Below are 16,432 nucleotides of genomic sequence, written 5' to 3'. Positions count from 1 at the left end.
TACTCATAATCCATGCCTCACTAAACACAATTGTTATTGCTTACATTGGTGTGCCACCACAGAAATCAACACTAACCATCGTCCCAGAAAAAGAAAAGAAAAGGATACAAATGCATAACATTGCGAGGAAACTCGAAACTGACCACACACTAGCTGACCATCTACTGACGCGGGAACTTGACTGGCGCTGGGGACGCTAGGCCTCTGTGGTAGAGCAGCTCGGCCATCACCTCGTATGAGTGCTGCGTCAGGTGGACGCCGTCCCAGCTGAGGTACTCGTCGGGCCTAGCGCACACCGTTGTTCCCGTCGCGCCGCACATCCTGTCCATGTCGACGTTGTACGCACCACCGCCGGCGCCGCAGCATGCCTTGAACGCAGACGTCGCGTTGAAGCCCATCGTTGACGCGCTCCTGAGCATCTGCACGTAGGCGGTGAAGTAGTCGGCGTAGGCGATCGTCGCGGACGGGTACATCCGGCGCAGCTCGCGGATGCCCTGCTGCAGCAGCACGTTGTGCATCTGCGCGAACAGGTTGAGGCCGATGAGGCAGCCGTTGCCGTCGTAGGAGGACTTGTCCTGTTCGTTCACCGTGCTCAGGTAGCTCGGCACGCACCCGAGCGGGAAGTTGCCCGGGATCACCACCCGCGTGGCGCCCATGTCGAGCACCTCCTTGGCGGCGCTCGTGATGGAGTTGACGACCTGCGGGACGAGGACCAGCGACTCCACCGCGCCGGTCAGCATGTGGCCGATGTTGTAGAGGCCGCTGTTGTTGGCCTGAGGGCGGTTCGTGGCGAATGCGTAGTTGTAGTCGTTCCCGCCGATCTCCCCAACCATCACCAGCGATTTCGACAGCTTCTCGCGCATCTCCGTAGAGGACTTCGTGGTGTTGGCCATGAAGTCCTTGAACCGTTGGAGCTGCACGCCCAGGGAGCTGTTGGTGTGGGCCATGTTCACCCCCATCTTCGCGAGGGACGCCGTGTCGAGGGCGGTGGCGCCCGTGACCGCGAAGTTGACGCCGTGGGTGAAGTCGGCGCCCTTGTCGAGGTACGGGCTAAGAAGCGGCAGTCCGAGATCCTTGGCGAGGAAGTCGATCATGAGGTATCCATCCGAGCAACGCCCAGTAGCGCCGCCGATGGCCGAGCCGTAGGGAAGCCCACCGGTGCGCTCCATCATCCCCACGGCGCCTTCCCGGACGAAGTTCCCCGTGTCCGATATCGAATCCCCGAAGTTGTATATCGCGGTGATGCCGTCAACCGTTCTTGGCGCCGACGAAGGTGCTGGGGAGGGTGGGTCGGGCCTCCCGAGGCAACCGACGAGGAGGAGGAAGGCGACCAGGAACCGGAGGAGGCCCTTCGCCGCCATTGCTACTGCTCGCTCTGTACGCCCGTGTTACCGTGTTGTATCGGCGGCGGTGGTTTCGGTGTGGAGAAGATTGTGGCAATGGCCCCCTATTTATGCCGGCTGGCTACTCCCGACTTCCACCTCAGCTCGGACAAAGTGACCACCGTGCAGTTCAGAGACGGATTAGGAGATCTAGCATACCTTAAAGAAACCGAAAAAACAGCAGAGGGTATCGGCAACCGATCCGGTGCAGCGGCCTTGCCGTCTCGCTGACGGCACGCAGCAAGATGTACGGCTGCACGCGCGTAGCTGCTATGCAAATCAATGCTGACACGAAGAATCGGCACGATTACGATTTTTTCTTTCCTTTTATTGGCAATACTCCATACATAACCAGTAGGGGTGCATCATAATTTCCGGAACATTCTCGAAAAAAAAATTCCGGAACAAATTCGTTTCCGAATCCGGTTTAGAAAATCCATAATGGATTTGAAGGAATGAAATCCGACAAATAAAGATACTAATTTGATTCTGAACTTGACACTAGATACGGTATAGGAATAGGATATCGTATACTAAGTAGCACCGGATATCCGTATCCAAATATTATTTAAAATTATCTGATGGTTTTTATCCAAATAATTCGATTTTCATCCGAGATGTTGAAGCTAATAGAGGAGCATATTAAGTAGTTGAGCTGTAAAGTTTATCCGCTAAACAATACCTCACTTAGATAGTCACTCTATTGAATATAAAGTCTAAACTAGCTATACTTGGTATTAAAGCATGCGATCGGTATTGTCCTAACCCTTGTGTTTGCGCAACCACATTTATTTTAGAGATAAAGCCCTGAGACCCGGCTTTAACTTAATAAAACCATAACTGATTACAACACACAACACACTAAAAGGAGCACACCCACATCTCCACAACCATACAACTCGCACGACAAGCTCAAAGTATACATACAACCAATAACACAGAAGCTGGTCATGCTAGGCTAGTATGCAGACGCCTAATCTCCTCCGTCGCTGCATCCAGAAGGCCTCTATCCCTTGATCTCACATTCTCACCAGCATCTATTGTTGCCTCATGTAGATATTAGATAAGCATTTTATAAAGCACACCAGCGGTGACATAGGCATCCCCAATGGGCCTGCCGAAGATTGTACCCGGGGTTTACTGAAGGCCCACGACCCGAAGTGTATAAAGCCCGAAAGCCCAGTTACGAGATAGTTGAGAAAGATAGAGTTGTATTAGGAATAATGATTTGTAACTATTACGGGACGAACTCAAAGAGTCTCCCGGACTTTGTAACTCGTACATCACGAAACCCTCGGCTCCGCCTCCTATATAAGGGGGAGTCGAGGGAGAGAGAAGGGATCGATTTCATTGTCAACACAACCCTAGTTTCTTAGCAGTCGAGTACTTTTCCGGCTGAACCTTCGAGATCTACTTGCCCTTTACTTCCCTGAAAATCCTAGTCTACAATTTGTAGGCATTGACAAATCAATACCTTGTCAATTGGTGATGTCTGTGGGAATTAGAGACGATAAGGAGCTAATCTCGATGGCACGCTCAACATCGTCGATATCTTCGGTGGCAAGCAACACGATGGATAGAGGTAAACAGATCGAAACTGGTCTAGTCGATTTTGTTCCTCACCCGCCCTCCCGTTTGGATGCATATGCGTATCTGGAGGAGCCTATGGAGATGACGTTCGGGAGGTTTCACTTCCGCGTCGGAAAAGAGGGATCACATCGTCTCGAGGTTCCGATTCCGTCGGGATCGTCGGCGGTCGACTCCGATCTTTCGGAATCGTCGTCATCGTTCGAGACGGGAGCCGAGGAGATCTCGCCGCCACGCTTTGTCAAGACTGCGACAAGCGAAGAACTCGTCAAGATCTTCGGCAGCATGTCCTTCGAGTCGTCTGCGGGCTCCAATATAAGCAGCGATTCAGACAGCGTCGATAGCTTCAACTTCATGGATAGATCCACGTCTGTTAGGGAGGTCTTCGCCGATCTATACGGCGGTGTCACCAACCCCGACGAAATCCAAACTTCAAAATACCATCAAATCTATGTAATTGGAGAAGCGAGTCGCCCACAAGAGGGGAGACATCAGAGGCTTTCGATGATGCGGGAAATCCGTACATCGATCCCGCTGATTTTATGCGAGGTTTAGGCACCAAATACTGTTGGAGATATGCCCAAGAGGCAATAATAAAATGGTTATTATAATATATCTTTGTGTTTATGATAATGTTTACATACCATGCTATAATTGTATTAACCGCAACATTGATACATGTGTGTTATGTGAACAACAAGGAGTCCCAAGTAAGCCTCTTGTATAACTAGCTTGTTGATTAATTGATGATCATGGTTTCGTGATCATGAACATTGGATGTTATTAATAACAAGGTTATGTCATTATATGAATGATGTAATGGATACACCCAATTAAGCGTAGCATAAGATCACGTCATTAAGTTATTTGATATAAGCTTTCGATACATAGTTACCTAGTCCTTTCGACCATGAGATCATGTAAATCACTTATACCGGAAAGGTACTTTGATTACATCAAACGCCACTGCGTAAATGGGTGGTTATAAAGGTGGGATTAAGTATCCGGAAAGTATGAGTTGAGGCATATGGATCAACAGTGGGATTTGTCCATCCCGATGATGGATAGATATACTCTGGGCCATCTCGGTGGAATGTCGTCTAATAGCTTGCAAGCATATGAATGGTTCATAAGAGACCACATACCACGGCACGAGTAAAGAGTACTTGTCATGAGACGAGGTTGAACAAGGTATAGAGATACCGATGATCAAACCTCGGACAAGTAAAATATCGCGTGACAAAGGGAATCGGTATCGTATGTAAATGGTTCAGTCGATCACTAAAGTCATCGTTGAATATGTGGGAGCCATTATGGATCTCCAGATCCCGCTATTGGTTATTGGTCGGAGAGAAGTCTCAACCATGTCTGCATAGTTCGCGAACCGTAGGGTGACACACTTAAGGTTTAATGTCGTTTAAGTAGATATGGATATATGGAATGGAGTTCGAAGTTTTGTTCGGAGTCTCGGATAGGATCCAGGACATCACGAGGAGTTCCGTAATGGTCCGGAGAATAAGATTCATATATAGGAAGTCATATTCCAAGTTTGGAAATGATCCGGTGCATTTATGGCAGGTTCTAGAAGGTTCTAGAAAAGCCCGGAAGAAAGGCACTATGGAAGGTGGAGTCCCGGAGGGACTCCACAAGCTTGGCCGGCCAAACCCTAAGGGAGGAGTCCCAGGTGGGCTCCACTGAGGTGGCCGGCCACCCCACCTAAGGAAAAGGTGGGAGTCCCACCTTGGGTAGGACTCCCCCCTTGAGTAGGTTTCCCACCTTTGGGAAGTTTTGGTGTTGGGGTCTTATTCGAAGACTTGGAATACAACTCTTGGGGCTTCCACCTATATAATGAGGGACAAGGGGAGGGTGGCCGGCCACTCTTGCCTCCAACCTTGGCTGCCCCCCTTTGTGGCCGGCGCCCAAGGCACCCCCTCTCCCCAAACCCTAGCGCCCCTCCTCCACTACTTCTCCCGCATATGCTTAGCGAAGCTCCGCCGGAGATCTCCATCAACACCGCCACCACGCCGTCGTGCTGCCGGGATTCCGAGGAGGATCTACTACTTCCGCTGCCCGCTGGAACGGGGAGAAGGACGTCGTCATCAACACCGAACGTGTGACCGAGTACGGAGGTGCTGCCCGATTGTGGCACCGTCAAGATCTTCTACGCGCTTTTGAAAGCGGCAAGTGATCGTCTACCGCAGCAACGAGAGCCTCCTCTCGTAGGCTTTGGAACTCTTCAAGGGTTAGTCTCGTTCATCCCCTCGTTGCTACCATCTTCTAGATTGCATCTTGGCTTGGATTGCGTTCTCGCGGTAGGAAATTTTTTGTTTTCTATGCTACGTATCCCTACAGTGGTATCAAAGCTGTGTCTATGCATAGATGGTTGCACGAGTAGAACACAATGGTTTTGTGGATGTTGATGCTTATGTTGTCTTTAGTTTGAGTACTTTGCATCTTTGTGGCATAGTGGGATGAAGCGGCTCGGGCTAACTTTACATGACCGCGTTCATGAGATTTGTTCCACGCTCGACATGCAACTTGTATTGCATAAGTGGCTTTGCGGGTGTCTGTCTCTCCTACTATAGTGAAGATTCAATTTACTCTTTTATTGACAACACTAGTATCACCGTTGTGGTTCATGTTCGTAGGTAGATTAGATCTCACTCGAAAACCCTAAACCACGTAAAATATGCAAACCAAATTAGAGACGTCTAACTTGTTTTTGCAGGGTTTGGTGATGTGATATGGCCATGATGTGATGATGAATATGTATGAGATGGTCATTATTGTATTGTGGCAACCGGCAGGAGCCTTATGGTTGTGTTTAAATTTCATGTTGAGTAGTATTTCAAAGTAGTTGTAATAGTTGCTACATGAGGTGAACAACCATGAAGACGGCGCCATGGACCTTGACGCTACGCCGACGATGATGGAGATCATGCCCGTTGATGATGGAGATCATGTCCGTGCTTTGGAGATGAAGATCGAAGGCGCAAATACTAAAGGGCCATATCATATCACATATGAATTGCATGTGATGTTAATCCTTTATGCATCTTATTTTGCTTAGAACGCGACGGTAGCATTATAAGATGATCCCTCACATTAATATCAAGATAATAAAGTGTTCTCCCCTCGTATGCACCGTTGATATAGTTCGTCGTTTCGAAGCATCTCGTGATGATCGGATGTGATAGACTCAACGTTCACATACAACGGGTGTAAGCCATGTTGCACACGCGGAATACTTGGGTTTGCTTGACGAGCCTAGCATGTACAAACATGGCCTCGGGACAACGGAAACCGAAAGGTTGAACACGAGTCATATGGATGATATGATCAACATGTTGATGTTCACCATTGAAGCTACATCATCTCACGTGATGATCGGTTTTGGTGTAGTGAATCTGGATCGTGTACCACTTAACAACTATGAGGGATGTTGTATTAAGTGGGAGTTCATTAGTAATTAGATTAAAACATGAACTAATTATCATAAACATAGTCTGAGTAGTATTTTGAATTAATTTTTAGTATTGGCATCCGTTTTCTACCAAGCGCTAGTCTTGTAATTGAGATAGAAATACTGTTAAAATCTGACAAGAAACTTTACGGACTGGTACCGTATTATTAAAGAATCAAGAAATGATTAAGTCCTATTGCAAACTTTTAGTAAACCTCACATTGTTGATTCAAAGAGATATGGTTTCAAGTAGTACCTAAAGTCATCTTGTCTCCGTGAAACTTGAAGTTCAAATCTGTTTGAAAAGTAAGGAGCTGAAAATTTAGTTTTCAGAAATAAGCAAGGTATGAGATATATGAGATATCTAAGACCTTATTGCAAGGTGATAGAATATAATTTGGTGAGACTACATAAACTCATAAGTTTTATGGGAATGTACGAAGGTTGAAGACGCAAGGCGTCCCAATCCTCCAACTATTGGGGCACTAACGATATTCGCATATCCATGAAGTGATCATCCTTAGTATGCACCGTTGCTAAGACTCGTCGTTTCGAAGCATCACGTGATGATCGGGTGTTATAGATTCTACGTGTGCATGCAACGGGTGCAAGCCAGATTTGCACATGCGAATACTGAGGTTAAACTTTACGAGCCTAGCATGTACAGACATGGTCTCGGAAAGTCGTCATGAATTGATGGATAAAATTATGAGTGAAATTGTTCATCATATTACAAAGTTACTAATAGTAAAATCTGCAACACTTGTCATATGATGATCAACTTCAGAACCTCAAGGTTATTGGTATTTGACCAACAAACCTAGAAGTTATTGATGTTGAAGTGTTTTTCTGAATAATGAGAAAAGCTAAAAGAGAAACTACAAAAGATATTTTGGCAAAAAGAAGGAAAAGACTAGAAAGTCCAGCTCAGGTGTATATAAATGATATACATGCTATGGATATATTCCTCGTTTGGTCACACAATGAAATTCTTGGGTATTTGTACCAGATTGGTTGGTATGAGATGTCATACAGTACAACGCAATACAAGAATACGATGGCCTAAGTGACTGATAAGGAATATGATAATAATGCACGTCTTGATCATAATAAAGTGTTATTATGTTTATCGTTGGCATTTTACCTAGCCCTTAGAATTTATAATAAAGAACTTAATAATTGTTATTGTTGCTCTGGTCAAATGAAAACAATGAGTTGTTCAAATTATGACATTACTCCATGTACGATGGATAAGTTATTATAAATCTTAATGGTGAAACACACATACATAACACTGACGCTAAAATGCCATAAGGCAATGATTTGAATTCCACTTATTTGTGGAACCGCCATTTAGGTCATGTTAGAAAGGAACGCATGAAGGAACTCCATGCAAATGGATTTTTGGAGTCATTTGATTTTTGAATCGTTTGGCGCTTGCAAATCTTTTCTAAAGAGAATGACTAAAATACCGTTCATAGGCCACGAGTTGAACGGGAAACTAACTTAGTGAAAACATATATGATGATGTATGTGGTTCACTGGGCATAGTTGTGTGCGGGAGATTCTTCTACTTCATGAAAACTTCCAACAATGAATTGAGTATATATATGTGGATATATTCGATAAGGAAGAAGTTTGAAACATTTGAATGGATTCAAATAAATTTCAGCATGAAGTGGAAATCATCGTAATAGAAAAATCAAATATCTATGATTGGATCATAGTGGAAATATTTGAATTACGAGTTTTAGCGAACATCTAAGAGAGTTATGAAGTTGTTCTACAACTCACATTTCTTGGAGTATCATAGTGATGATGGAGTATCCGAGAGATGTATCCAAACCTCGTTGGATCAATGATGAGATAAAATATTGATGCCATTATATTTTTGTGGATTATGCTTTAGAGACTACCGCTTTTACACTGAATAGAGCATCATCATGATCCGTTGAAATGACACCATACGAGTTATGGCATGGGTATGAACCCTAATAGTCCTTTCTTAAAATTTTGGTATGCACAGCATAAGGTGAACCAAAATCGGATGAATGTCTTTGTTGGTTATCCCAAAGAATTAATTGGGAATTCTTTCCACTATGGAGACAAAGACAAAAGTGTTTGTCGATGTTTCTTACTTATTTCCAAGAAATTGTTTTTAGCGAAGTATTTGAGTGGGAGGACAATAGAACTTGATAAGGTTTATGAACCTGAGCATAATGATTAGAGTAGCGTAGCATCGGAATTAGTTCCGGAAGCGGCCACGACGATTATGGCTCCCATGTCTACAAAATGTTATAGTCATGGAGATCAAAGTACTTATTGAACCTTGTAGGTATGATTTACTTTGTGATCAAATAAATGATTTGTGAACAAAGGATTGTTTTTTGAACAATGATAAACCAACTACAAACAAAGAAGTTATGATGGGCCCTGACTCCGTTAAAATGGCTATACGCCATGAAATCCAAGATAGATGAATACTTTTTGAAAGTAAATGGATCTATAAAATTGATGAACTTGGATGGAATATCCTTGAATAAGCTCGACTTGTCGAAAAGTTGTTTACGACAAAATTCAAAGAGTTGACTACGATAAGATTAGATCTTCCGTAGCAATGCTTATAGTCTATGTGGATTATTCTAGTAATCGCTACATATTTCTTTCATGAGATATGCTAGTAGGATGGCAAAATACATTACTTAACAGAAGTGTGTATTAAAGGTGTATACAAGATACAAACCAAGAGTTTTGCTAGTCCGTGGAATACTAGATAAGTATATGAACTTCAATTGGATGAAGTGAGTATCGCGGAGTTGGAATCTTCACTGGATGAAATGATCAAAGAGTTATGATTTCATCAGAGACGATGAAGAGGCTTGCATTTGCAAGAAATTAAGTGGGAGCGCTGAGACATATTTATAATACTTTATGTAGATGACATATAGTTGGTTATAAATGATGTAATTATATACTTGATTAAAAGGTTTCATTGAGAATTAACTTTAATGAAAGGATATGGACTGAAACATATTTAGTGTCAAGATCTATGAAGATAGATTGAAACACATAATAAGTTTAAGTCAAAGTACATAGAATGGATATTGAAGTAGTTCAATATAGAAATATTAAGAAGATGTTCTTGTCATGTGAAGGTTTAACATACTTGAGTGTATCTGACACTCAATGAATAAAAACACATGAGTGATTTTAGATCACGAATAATATGTACAATATCAGATGTCCTATGCTCTAAATGGTTAGGAGCATATACCAGAATGATTCATGTGATGATCATTGGATAAACAGTAAGAATATCCCTGAGTGCTTTAGAAGAACCAAGGATATATAGTTTTGTATGAGTAATGACAAACAAATCGTTGTAAAGGTGTTGCACCGATATTAGTTTGGTCACATATAAAAATAAAATTTTCAATCTCAAATTAGACTAAGTGTTGTTTAAAAGGTAGCACAATGAGCTAGAAGTTGTCTATGCTAGATTTAGAAGAGTTCTAAATATTGTGATGGATTCTACAAACGAAGGCAGAGTATGTCATTGTTTTGACAATGACTGAGGATGTTAAGTCAAGAGGTTCTTTGAGAACTTGGTGTAGTTCCGATAGTGTCAGAACTTTGAAGCTATATTGTGTATGACAATATTAGTGACATATTTCAGACCGCGGAATTAAGGTTCCACCAGAAGATCAAACATTTTTAATGCCGACTCATTTAGAAAATGAGTGATGCGTTGAGACGCAAATGAATTACAAAATACATACATTTCTGAGCATGTCATATCCGTTGACTAAAACTTCTCCCGTGAGCAAAACATGATAAAGCACCGGAAGGCCAAGGTGTTATATCTTTACATATGTAAACTAGATTATTGACTCTAGTGCAAGTGGGAGACTGTTGGAGATATGCCCAAGAGGCAATAATAAAATGGTTATTATAATATATCTTTGTGTTTATGATAATGTTTACATACCATGCTATAATTGTATTAACCGAAACATTGATACATGTGTGTTATGTGAACAACAAGGAGTCCCTAGTAAGCCTCTTGTATAACTAGCTTGTTGATTAATTGATGATCATGGTTTCGTGATCATGAACATTGGATGTTATTAATAACAAGGTTATGTCATTATATGAATGATGTAATGGATACACCCAATTAAGCGTAGCATAAGATCACGTCATTAAGTTATTTGCTATAAGCTTTCGATACATAGTTACCTAGTCCTTTCGACCATGAGATCATGTAAATCACTTATACCGGAAAGGTACTTTGATTACATCAAACGCCACTGCGTAAATGGGTGGTTATAAAGGTGGGATTAAGTATCCGGAAAGTATGAGTTGAGGCATATGGATCAACAGTGGGATTTTTCCATCCCGATGACGGATAGATATACTCTGGGCCCTCTCGGTGGAATGTCGTCTAATAGCTTGCAAGCATATGAATGGTTCATAAGAGACCACATACCACGGCACGAGTAAAGAGTACTTGTCATGAGACGAGGTTGAACAAGGTATAGAGATACCGATGATCAAACCTCGGACAAGTAAAATATCGCGTGACAAAGGGAATCGGTATCGTATGTAAATGGTTCAGTCGATCACTAAAGTCATCGTTGAATATGTGGGAGCCATTATGGATCTCCAGATCCCGCTATTGGTTATTGGTCGGAGAGAAGTCTCAACCATGTCTGCATAGTTCGCGAACCGTAGGGTGACACACTTAAGGTTTGATGTCGTTTAAGTAGATATGGATATATGGAATGGAGTTCGAAGTTTTGTTCGGAGTCTCGGATAGGATCCAGGACATCACGAGGAGTTCCGTAATGGTCCGGAGAATAAGATTCATATATAGGAAGTCATATTCCAAGTTTGGAAATGATCCGGTGCATTTATGGCAGGTTCTAGAAGGTTCTAGAAAAGCCCGGAAGAAAGGCACTATGGAAGGTGGAGTCCCGGAGGGACTCCACAAGCTTGGCCGGCCAAACCCTAAGGGAGGAGTCCCAGGTGGGCTCCACCTGAGGTGGCCGGCCACCCCACCTAAGGAAAAGGTGGGAGTCCCACCTTGGGTAGGACTCCCCCCTTGAGTAGGTTTCCCACCTTTGGGAAGTTTTGGTGTTGGGGTCTTATTCGAAGACTTGGAATACAACTCTTGGGGCTTCCACCTATATAATGAGGGACAAGGGGAGGGTGGCCGGCCACTCTTGCCTCCAACCTTGGCTGCCCCCCTTTGTGGCCGGCGCCCAAGGCACCCCTTCTCCCCAAACCCTAGCGCCCCTCCTCCACTACTTCTCCCGCATATGCTTAGCGAAGCTCCGCCGGAGATCTCCATCGACACCGCCACCACGTCGTCGTGCTGCCGGGATTCCGAGGAGGATCTACTACTTCCGCTGCCCGCTGGAACGGGGAGAAGGACGTCGTCATCAACACCGAACGTGTGACCGAGTACGGAGGTGCTGCCCGATTGTGGCACCGTCAAGATCTTCTATGCGCTTTTGAAAGCGGCAAGTGATCGTCTACCGCAGCAACGAGAGCCTCCTCTCGTAGGCTTTGGAACTCTTCAAGGGTTAGTCTTGTTCATCCCCTCGTTGCTACCATCTTCTAGATTGCATCTTGGCTTGGATTGCGTTCTCGCGGTAGGAAATTTTTTGTTTTCTATGCTACGTATCCCTACAAATACGTCGGACCTGCAACGCGACAGATGGTGCAACTTTGGCAAGCGGTTTGGGACAGAGTCGCAAAAGCTATCGACGGCACAGAGCCAATGACTACAGCCGCCACAGCTGAAGAGTTGCGAGCATACCAATATAGACTCGCCCGTGCTGGACGAGAACTCGAAAAACAAAACGCTGAGCTTGATAGGAGGAGAGTCGCAGCTTCCGAGTCAAGCAGGCGAAGAGCTGAGCTGAGTCGACAATCAGGTACTTCGGGAGGAAATAGTCACAGAGCAGCTCGCAATAGGGCAAGGTCTCGGTTGCAGCATATACCTGAAGCTGAGAGGGAGAACCTAGTCCAAAACCTCGACATGTCCTTTATGTCGATAGATACAAGGGGGAATATTATTCCAAAGACACCAGAAGCTGGATATATGGTGACCCAGGCTTTCATCCTGGCGTCCAGGCCACCTCCCGGAGATCCAAGAAAAGCATTGTACAATATGGCCATGGCAGGAGTTGGAGCCATGGAAACAACGTTTGCGGGTACAAGCACGCCTCCTGAAGGCACTTCAAGGCAAAATAGTCCACGACCTACAGTAGTAGTGCAAGATCCTCCGAGAACGAGTGGTGCAAGAGATACAGTGACACAGGCAAGGGTCGACAGAGCGCGGCAAGAAAGAAGGGAACGTCGACATTCACCAGAGGTTGATGGGGAAGATATGTGCGGGCTCCCTTGTTTCACTCGAAGAGTTCGCAAAATGTGGGTTCCATCTGGTTTCAAGTTACCCGACAACTATAAAAAGTTCGATGGCCTGCAAGATCCCGAAGATTGGCTAGTTGACTACCTGGAGACAGTAAAACTAACGGGAGGAACCAAAACAACTGCCATGCAGAGCATCCAGGTGCATCTAAGTGGAGCAGCACGGTCATGGATAAAGATGTTACCACCTGGATCTATTGACAGCTGGGAAACCTTTGAGGACATGTTCGTGAAAAATTTCTTATCTACATGCAAGAAACCTGCGTGAATAGAGCAGCTACGAGCTTGTAGACAGAAGTATGACGAGTCGATGAGGACCTACATCCAGAGGTGGAACATTATCAAAAATTCGGCAGAGAACATATCTGATGAGCGGGCGATAGATGCGTTTATTGCTGGGATCCAAAGAAAGGATCTAGTCGAGGATTTGGGAAGAACTAATCCGAAAACAATAGCAACACTCATGGAAATAGCGAACCGCTGGGCAGATGGAGAGGATGCTGTTCACAACAAACGGCATAGGTCGCCTGAGGATGAGCGCAATCGAAACTTTCAAAATAGACGACGATTTTCTCGCCAGTTCTCAGATTATGACGCTCCCGGCCAAATATCGGCTGGTTTCCGAGGAAATAGCGGAGGTAATAGTCGGGATGATTAACAGAAAAGTGGTGAGCAGCGTAACGATTACAAGGATAGCTCCCGCCCCAACAGGCAAAATAATGGACCGAGGTTCCAAAGGGTCAAGAGAGGAGGATGATACAATATGATCAAGAAGAGTGAAGAGTTTAAGCTTGGGGATGCCCCCGTGGTTCATCCCTGCATATTTTAAGAAGACCCAAGCGTCTAAGCTTGGGGATGCCCAAGGCATCCCTTCTTCATCGACAACTTATCAGGTCACCTCTAGTGAAACTATATTTTTATTCCGTCACATCTTATGTGCTTTGCTTGGAGCGTCTGTTTGTTTTTGTTTTTGTTTTTGTTTGAATAAAATCGGATCCTAGCATTCTTTGTTTGGGAGAGAGACACGCTCCGCTGTTTCGTATGAACACATGTGTTCTTAGCTTTATTTTTAATGTTCATTGCGAAAGTTGGACTATTTCATTCATTGCTATATGGTTGGAAACGGAAAATGCCGCATGTGGTAAATGGTATAATGTCTTGAATAATTTGATACTTGGCAATTGTTGTGCTCATATAGATCATGTTTAAGCTCTTGCATCATGTACCTTGTACCTATTAATGAATAACTACATAGAGCTTGTTAAAATTTGGTTTGCATGATTGATCTCTAGAGTCTAGATATTTTCTGGTTAAGGTGTTTGAACAACAAGGAGACAATGTAAAGTCTTATAATAGTTACAATATGTTCATATGTGAGCTTTGTTGCACCTTTTATACTTGAGTTTGCTTCAAACAACCTTGCTAGCCTAGCCTTGTATTGAGAGGAATTCTTCTCGTGCATCCAAATCCTTGAGCCAAATACTATGCCATTTGTGTCCACCATACCTACCTACCACATGGTATTTCCCCGCCATTCCAAAGTACATTACTTGAGTGCTACCTTTAAATTTCTATTCTTTGCCTTTACAATATATAGCTCATGGGACAAATAGCCTTAAAAACTATTGTGGTGAAGAATATGTACTTATGTGTCTTATTTCTTAATAAGTTGCTTGTTGAGCGGTAACCATGTTTCTGGGGACGCCATCAACTTTTACCTTTGTTGAATATCATGTGAGTTGCTATGCATGTTCGTCTTGTCTGAAGTAAGGGCGATTTTCATGATCAAATGGTTTGAGTATGCATACTGTTAGAGAAGAACATTGGGCCGCTAACTAAAGCCATGATTCATGGTGGAAGTTTCAGTTTGGACAATTAATCCTCAATCTCTTATGAGAAAATTAACTGTTGTTGAATGCTTATGCATTAAAGAGGAGTCCATTATCTGCTGTCTATGTTGTCCCGGTATGGATGTCTAAGTTGAGAATAATCAAAAGCGAGAAATCCAATGCGAGCTTTCTCCTTAGACCTTTGTACAGGCGGCACAGAGGTACCCCTTTGTGACACTTGGTTGAAACATATGCTATGCAATGATAATCTGTGTTAATCCAAGCTAATTAGGACAAGGTGCGAGCACTATTAATATACTATGCATGAGGCTTGCAACTTATAAGATATGTTATACATAACACATATGCTTTATTACTACCGTTGACAAAATTGTTTCTTGTTTTCAAAATGAAAAGCTCTAGCACAAATATAGTAATCCATGCTTCCCTCTGCGAAGGGCCTATCTTTTACTTTATTGTTGAGTCAGTTTACCTATTCTTTCTATCTTAGAAGCAAACACTTGTATCAACTGTGTGCATTGATTCTTACATGTTTACCTATTGCACCTGTTATATTACTTTGTGTTGACAATTATCCATGAGATATACATGTTGAAGTTGAAAGCAACCGCTGAAACTTATATCTTCCTTTGTGTTGCTTCAATGCCTTTACTAAGAATTTATTGCTTTATGAGTAACTCTTATGCAAGTCTTATTGATGCTTGTCTGGAAAGTATTATTCATGAAAAGTCTTTGCTATATGATTCATTTGTTTACTCATTATCTTCATCATTGCTTCGAATCGCTGCATTCATATCATATGCTTACAATAGTATGATCAAGATTATGATAGCATGTCACTTCAGAAATTATCTTTGTTACCGTTTACCTACTCGAGGGCGAGTAGGAACTAAGCTTGGGGATGCTTGATACGTCCCAAACGTATCTATAATTTCTTATGTTCCATGCTACTTTTATGATGATACTCACATGTTTTATACACACTTTATGTCATTATTATGCATTTTCCGGCACTAACCTATTGACGAGATGCCGAAGAGCCAGTTGCTGTTTTCTGCTATTTTTTGTTTCAGAAATCCTAGTAAGGAAATATTCTCGGAATTGGACGAAATCAACGCCCAGGGTCCTATTTTTCCACGAAGCTTCCAGAAGTCCGAAGAGGAAACGAAGTGGGGCCACGGGGCGACGACACGCCAGGGCGGCGCGGCCTGGGCCCTGGTCGCGCGGCCCTGTTGTGTGGGTCCCCCGTGACGCCCCTGACCTACCCTTTCGCCTACATATAGTCTTCGTCGTGAAACCCCCAGTACCGAGAGCCACGATACGGAAAACCTTCCAGAGACGCAGCCGCCGCCAATCCCATCTCGGGGGATTCAGGAGATCGCCTCCGGCACCCTGCTGGAGAGGGGAATCATCTCCCGGAGGTCTCTTCATCGCCATGATCGCCTCCGGATTGATGTGTGAGTAGTCCACCCCTGGACTATGGGTCCATAGCAGTAGCTAGATGGTCGTCTTCTCCTCATTGTGCTATCATGTTAGATCTTGTGAGCTGCCTATCATGATCAAGATCATCTATTTGTAATGCTACATGTTGTGTTTGTTGGGATCCGATGAATATTGAATACCATGTCAAGTTGATTATCAATCTATCATATATGTTATTTATGTTCTTGCATGCTCTCCGTTGCTAGTAGAGGCTCTGGCCAAGTTGATAC

General features: G+C 43.7%; 1 protein-coding gene across 1 annotated transcript; it reads right to left on the bottom strand.

Moving 5' to 3' along the window:
* Positions 1–1,434, bottom strand: LOC127307294 (GDSL esterase/lipase At5g03980). The gene has a single exon (XM_051338025.2). It carries the CDS (start codon positions 1,359–1,361, stop codon positions 162–164), a length of 1,200 nt encoding a protein of 399 aa, XP_051193985.1. The 5' UTR covers positions 1,362–1,434; the 3' UTR covers positions 1–161.
* Between the last annotated feature and the right edge of the window lie 14,998 nt (positions 1,435–16,432).

The sequence above is a fragment of the Lolium perenne genome, chromosome 6 (genome assembly GCF_019359855.2).
Source record: "Lolium perenne isolate Kyuss_39 chromosome 6, Kyuss_2.0, whole genome shotgun sequence".
Lineage (NCBI taxonomy): Eukaryota > Viridiplantae > Streptophyta > Magnoliopsida > Poales > Poaceae > Lolium > Lolium perenne.
Note: the sequence above shows the minus strand (reverse complement) of the source record. Positions and strands in the feature narration are given on the sequence as shown.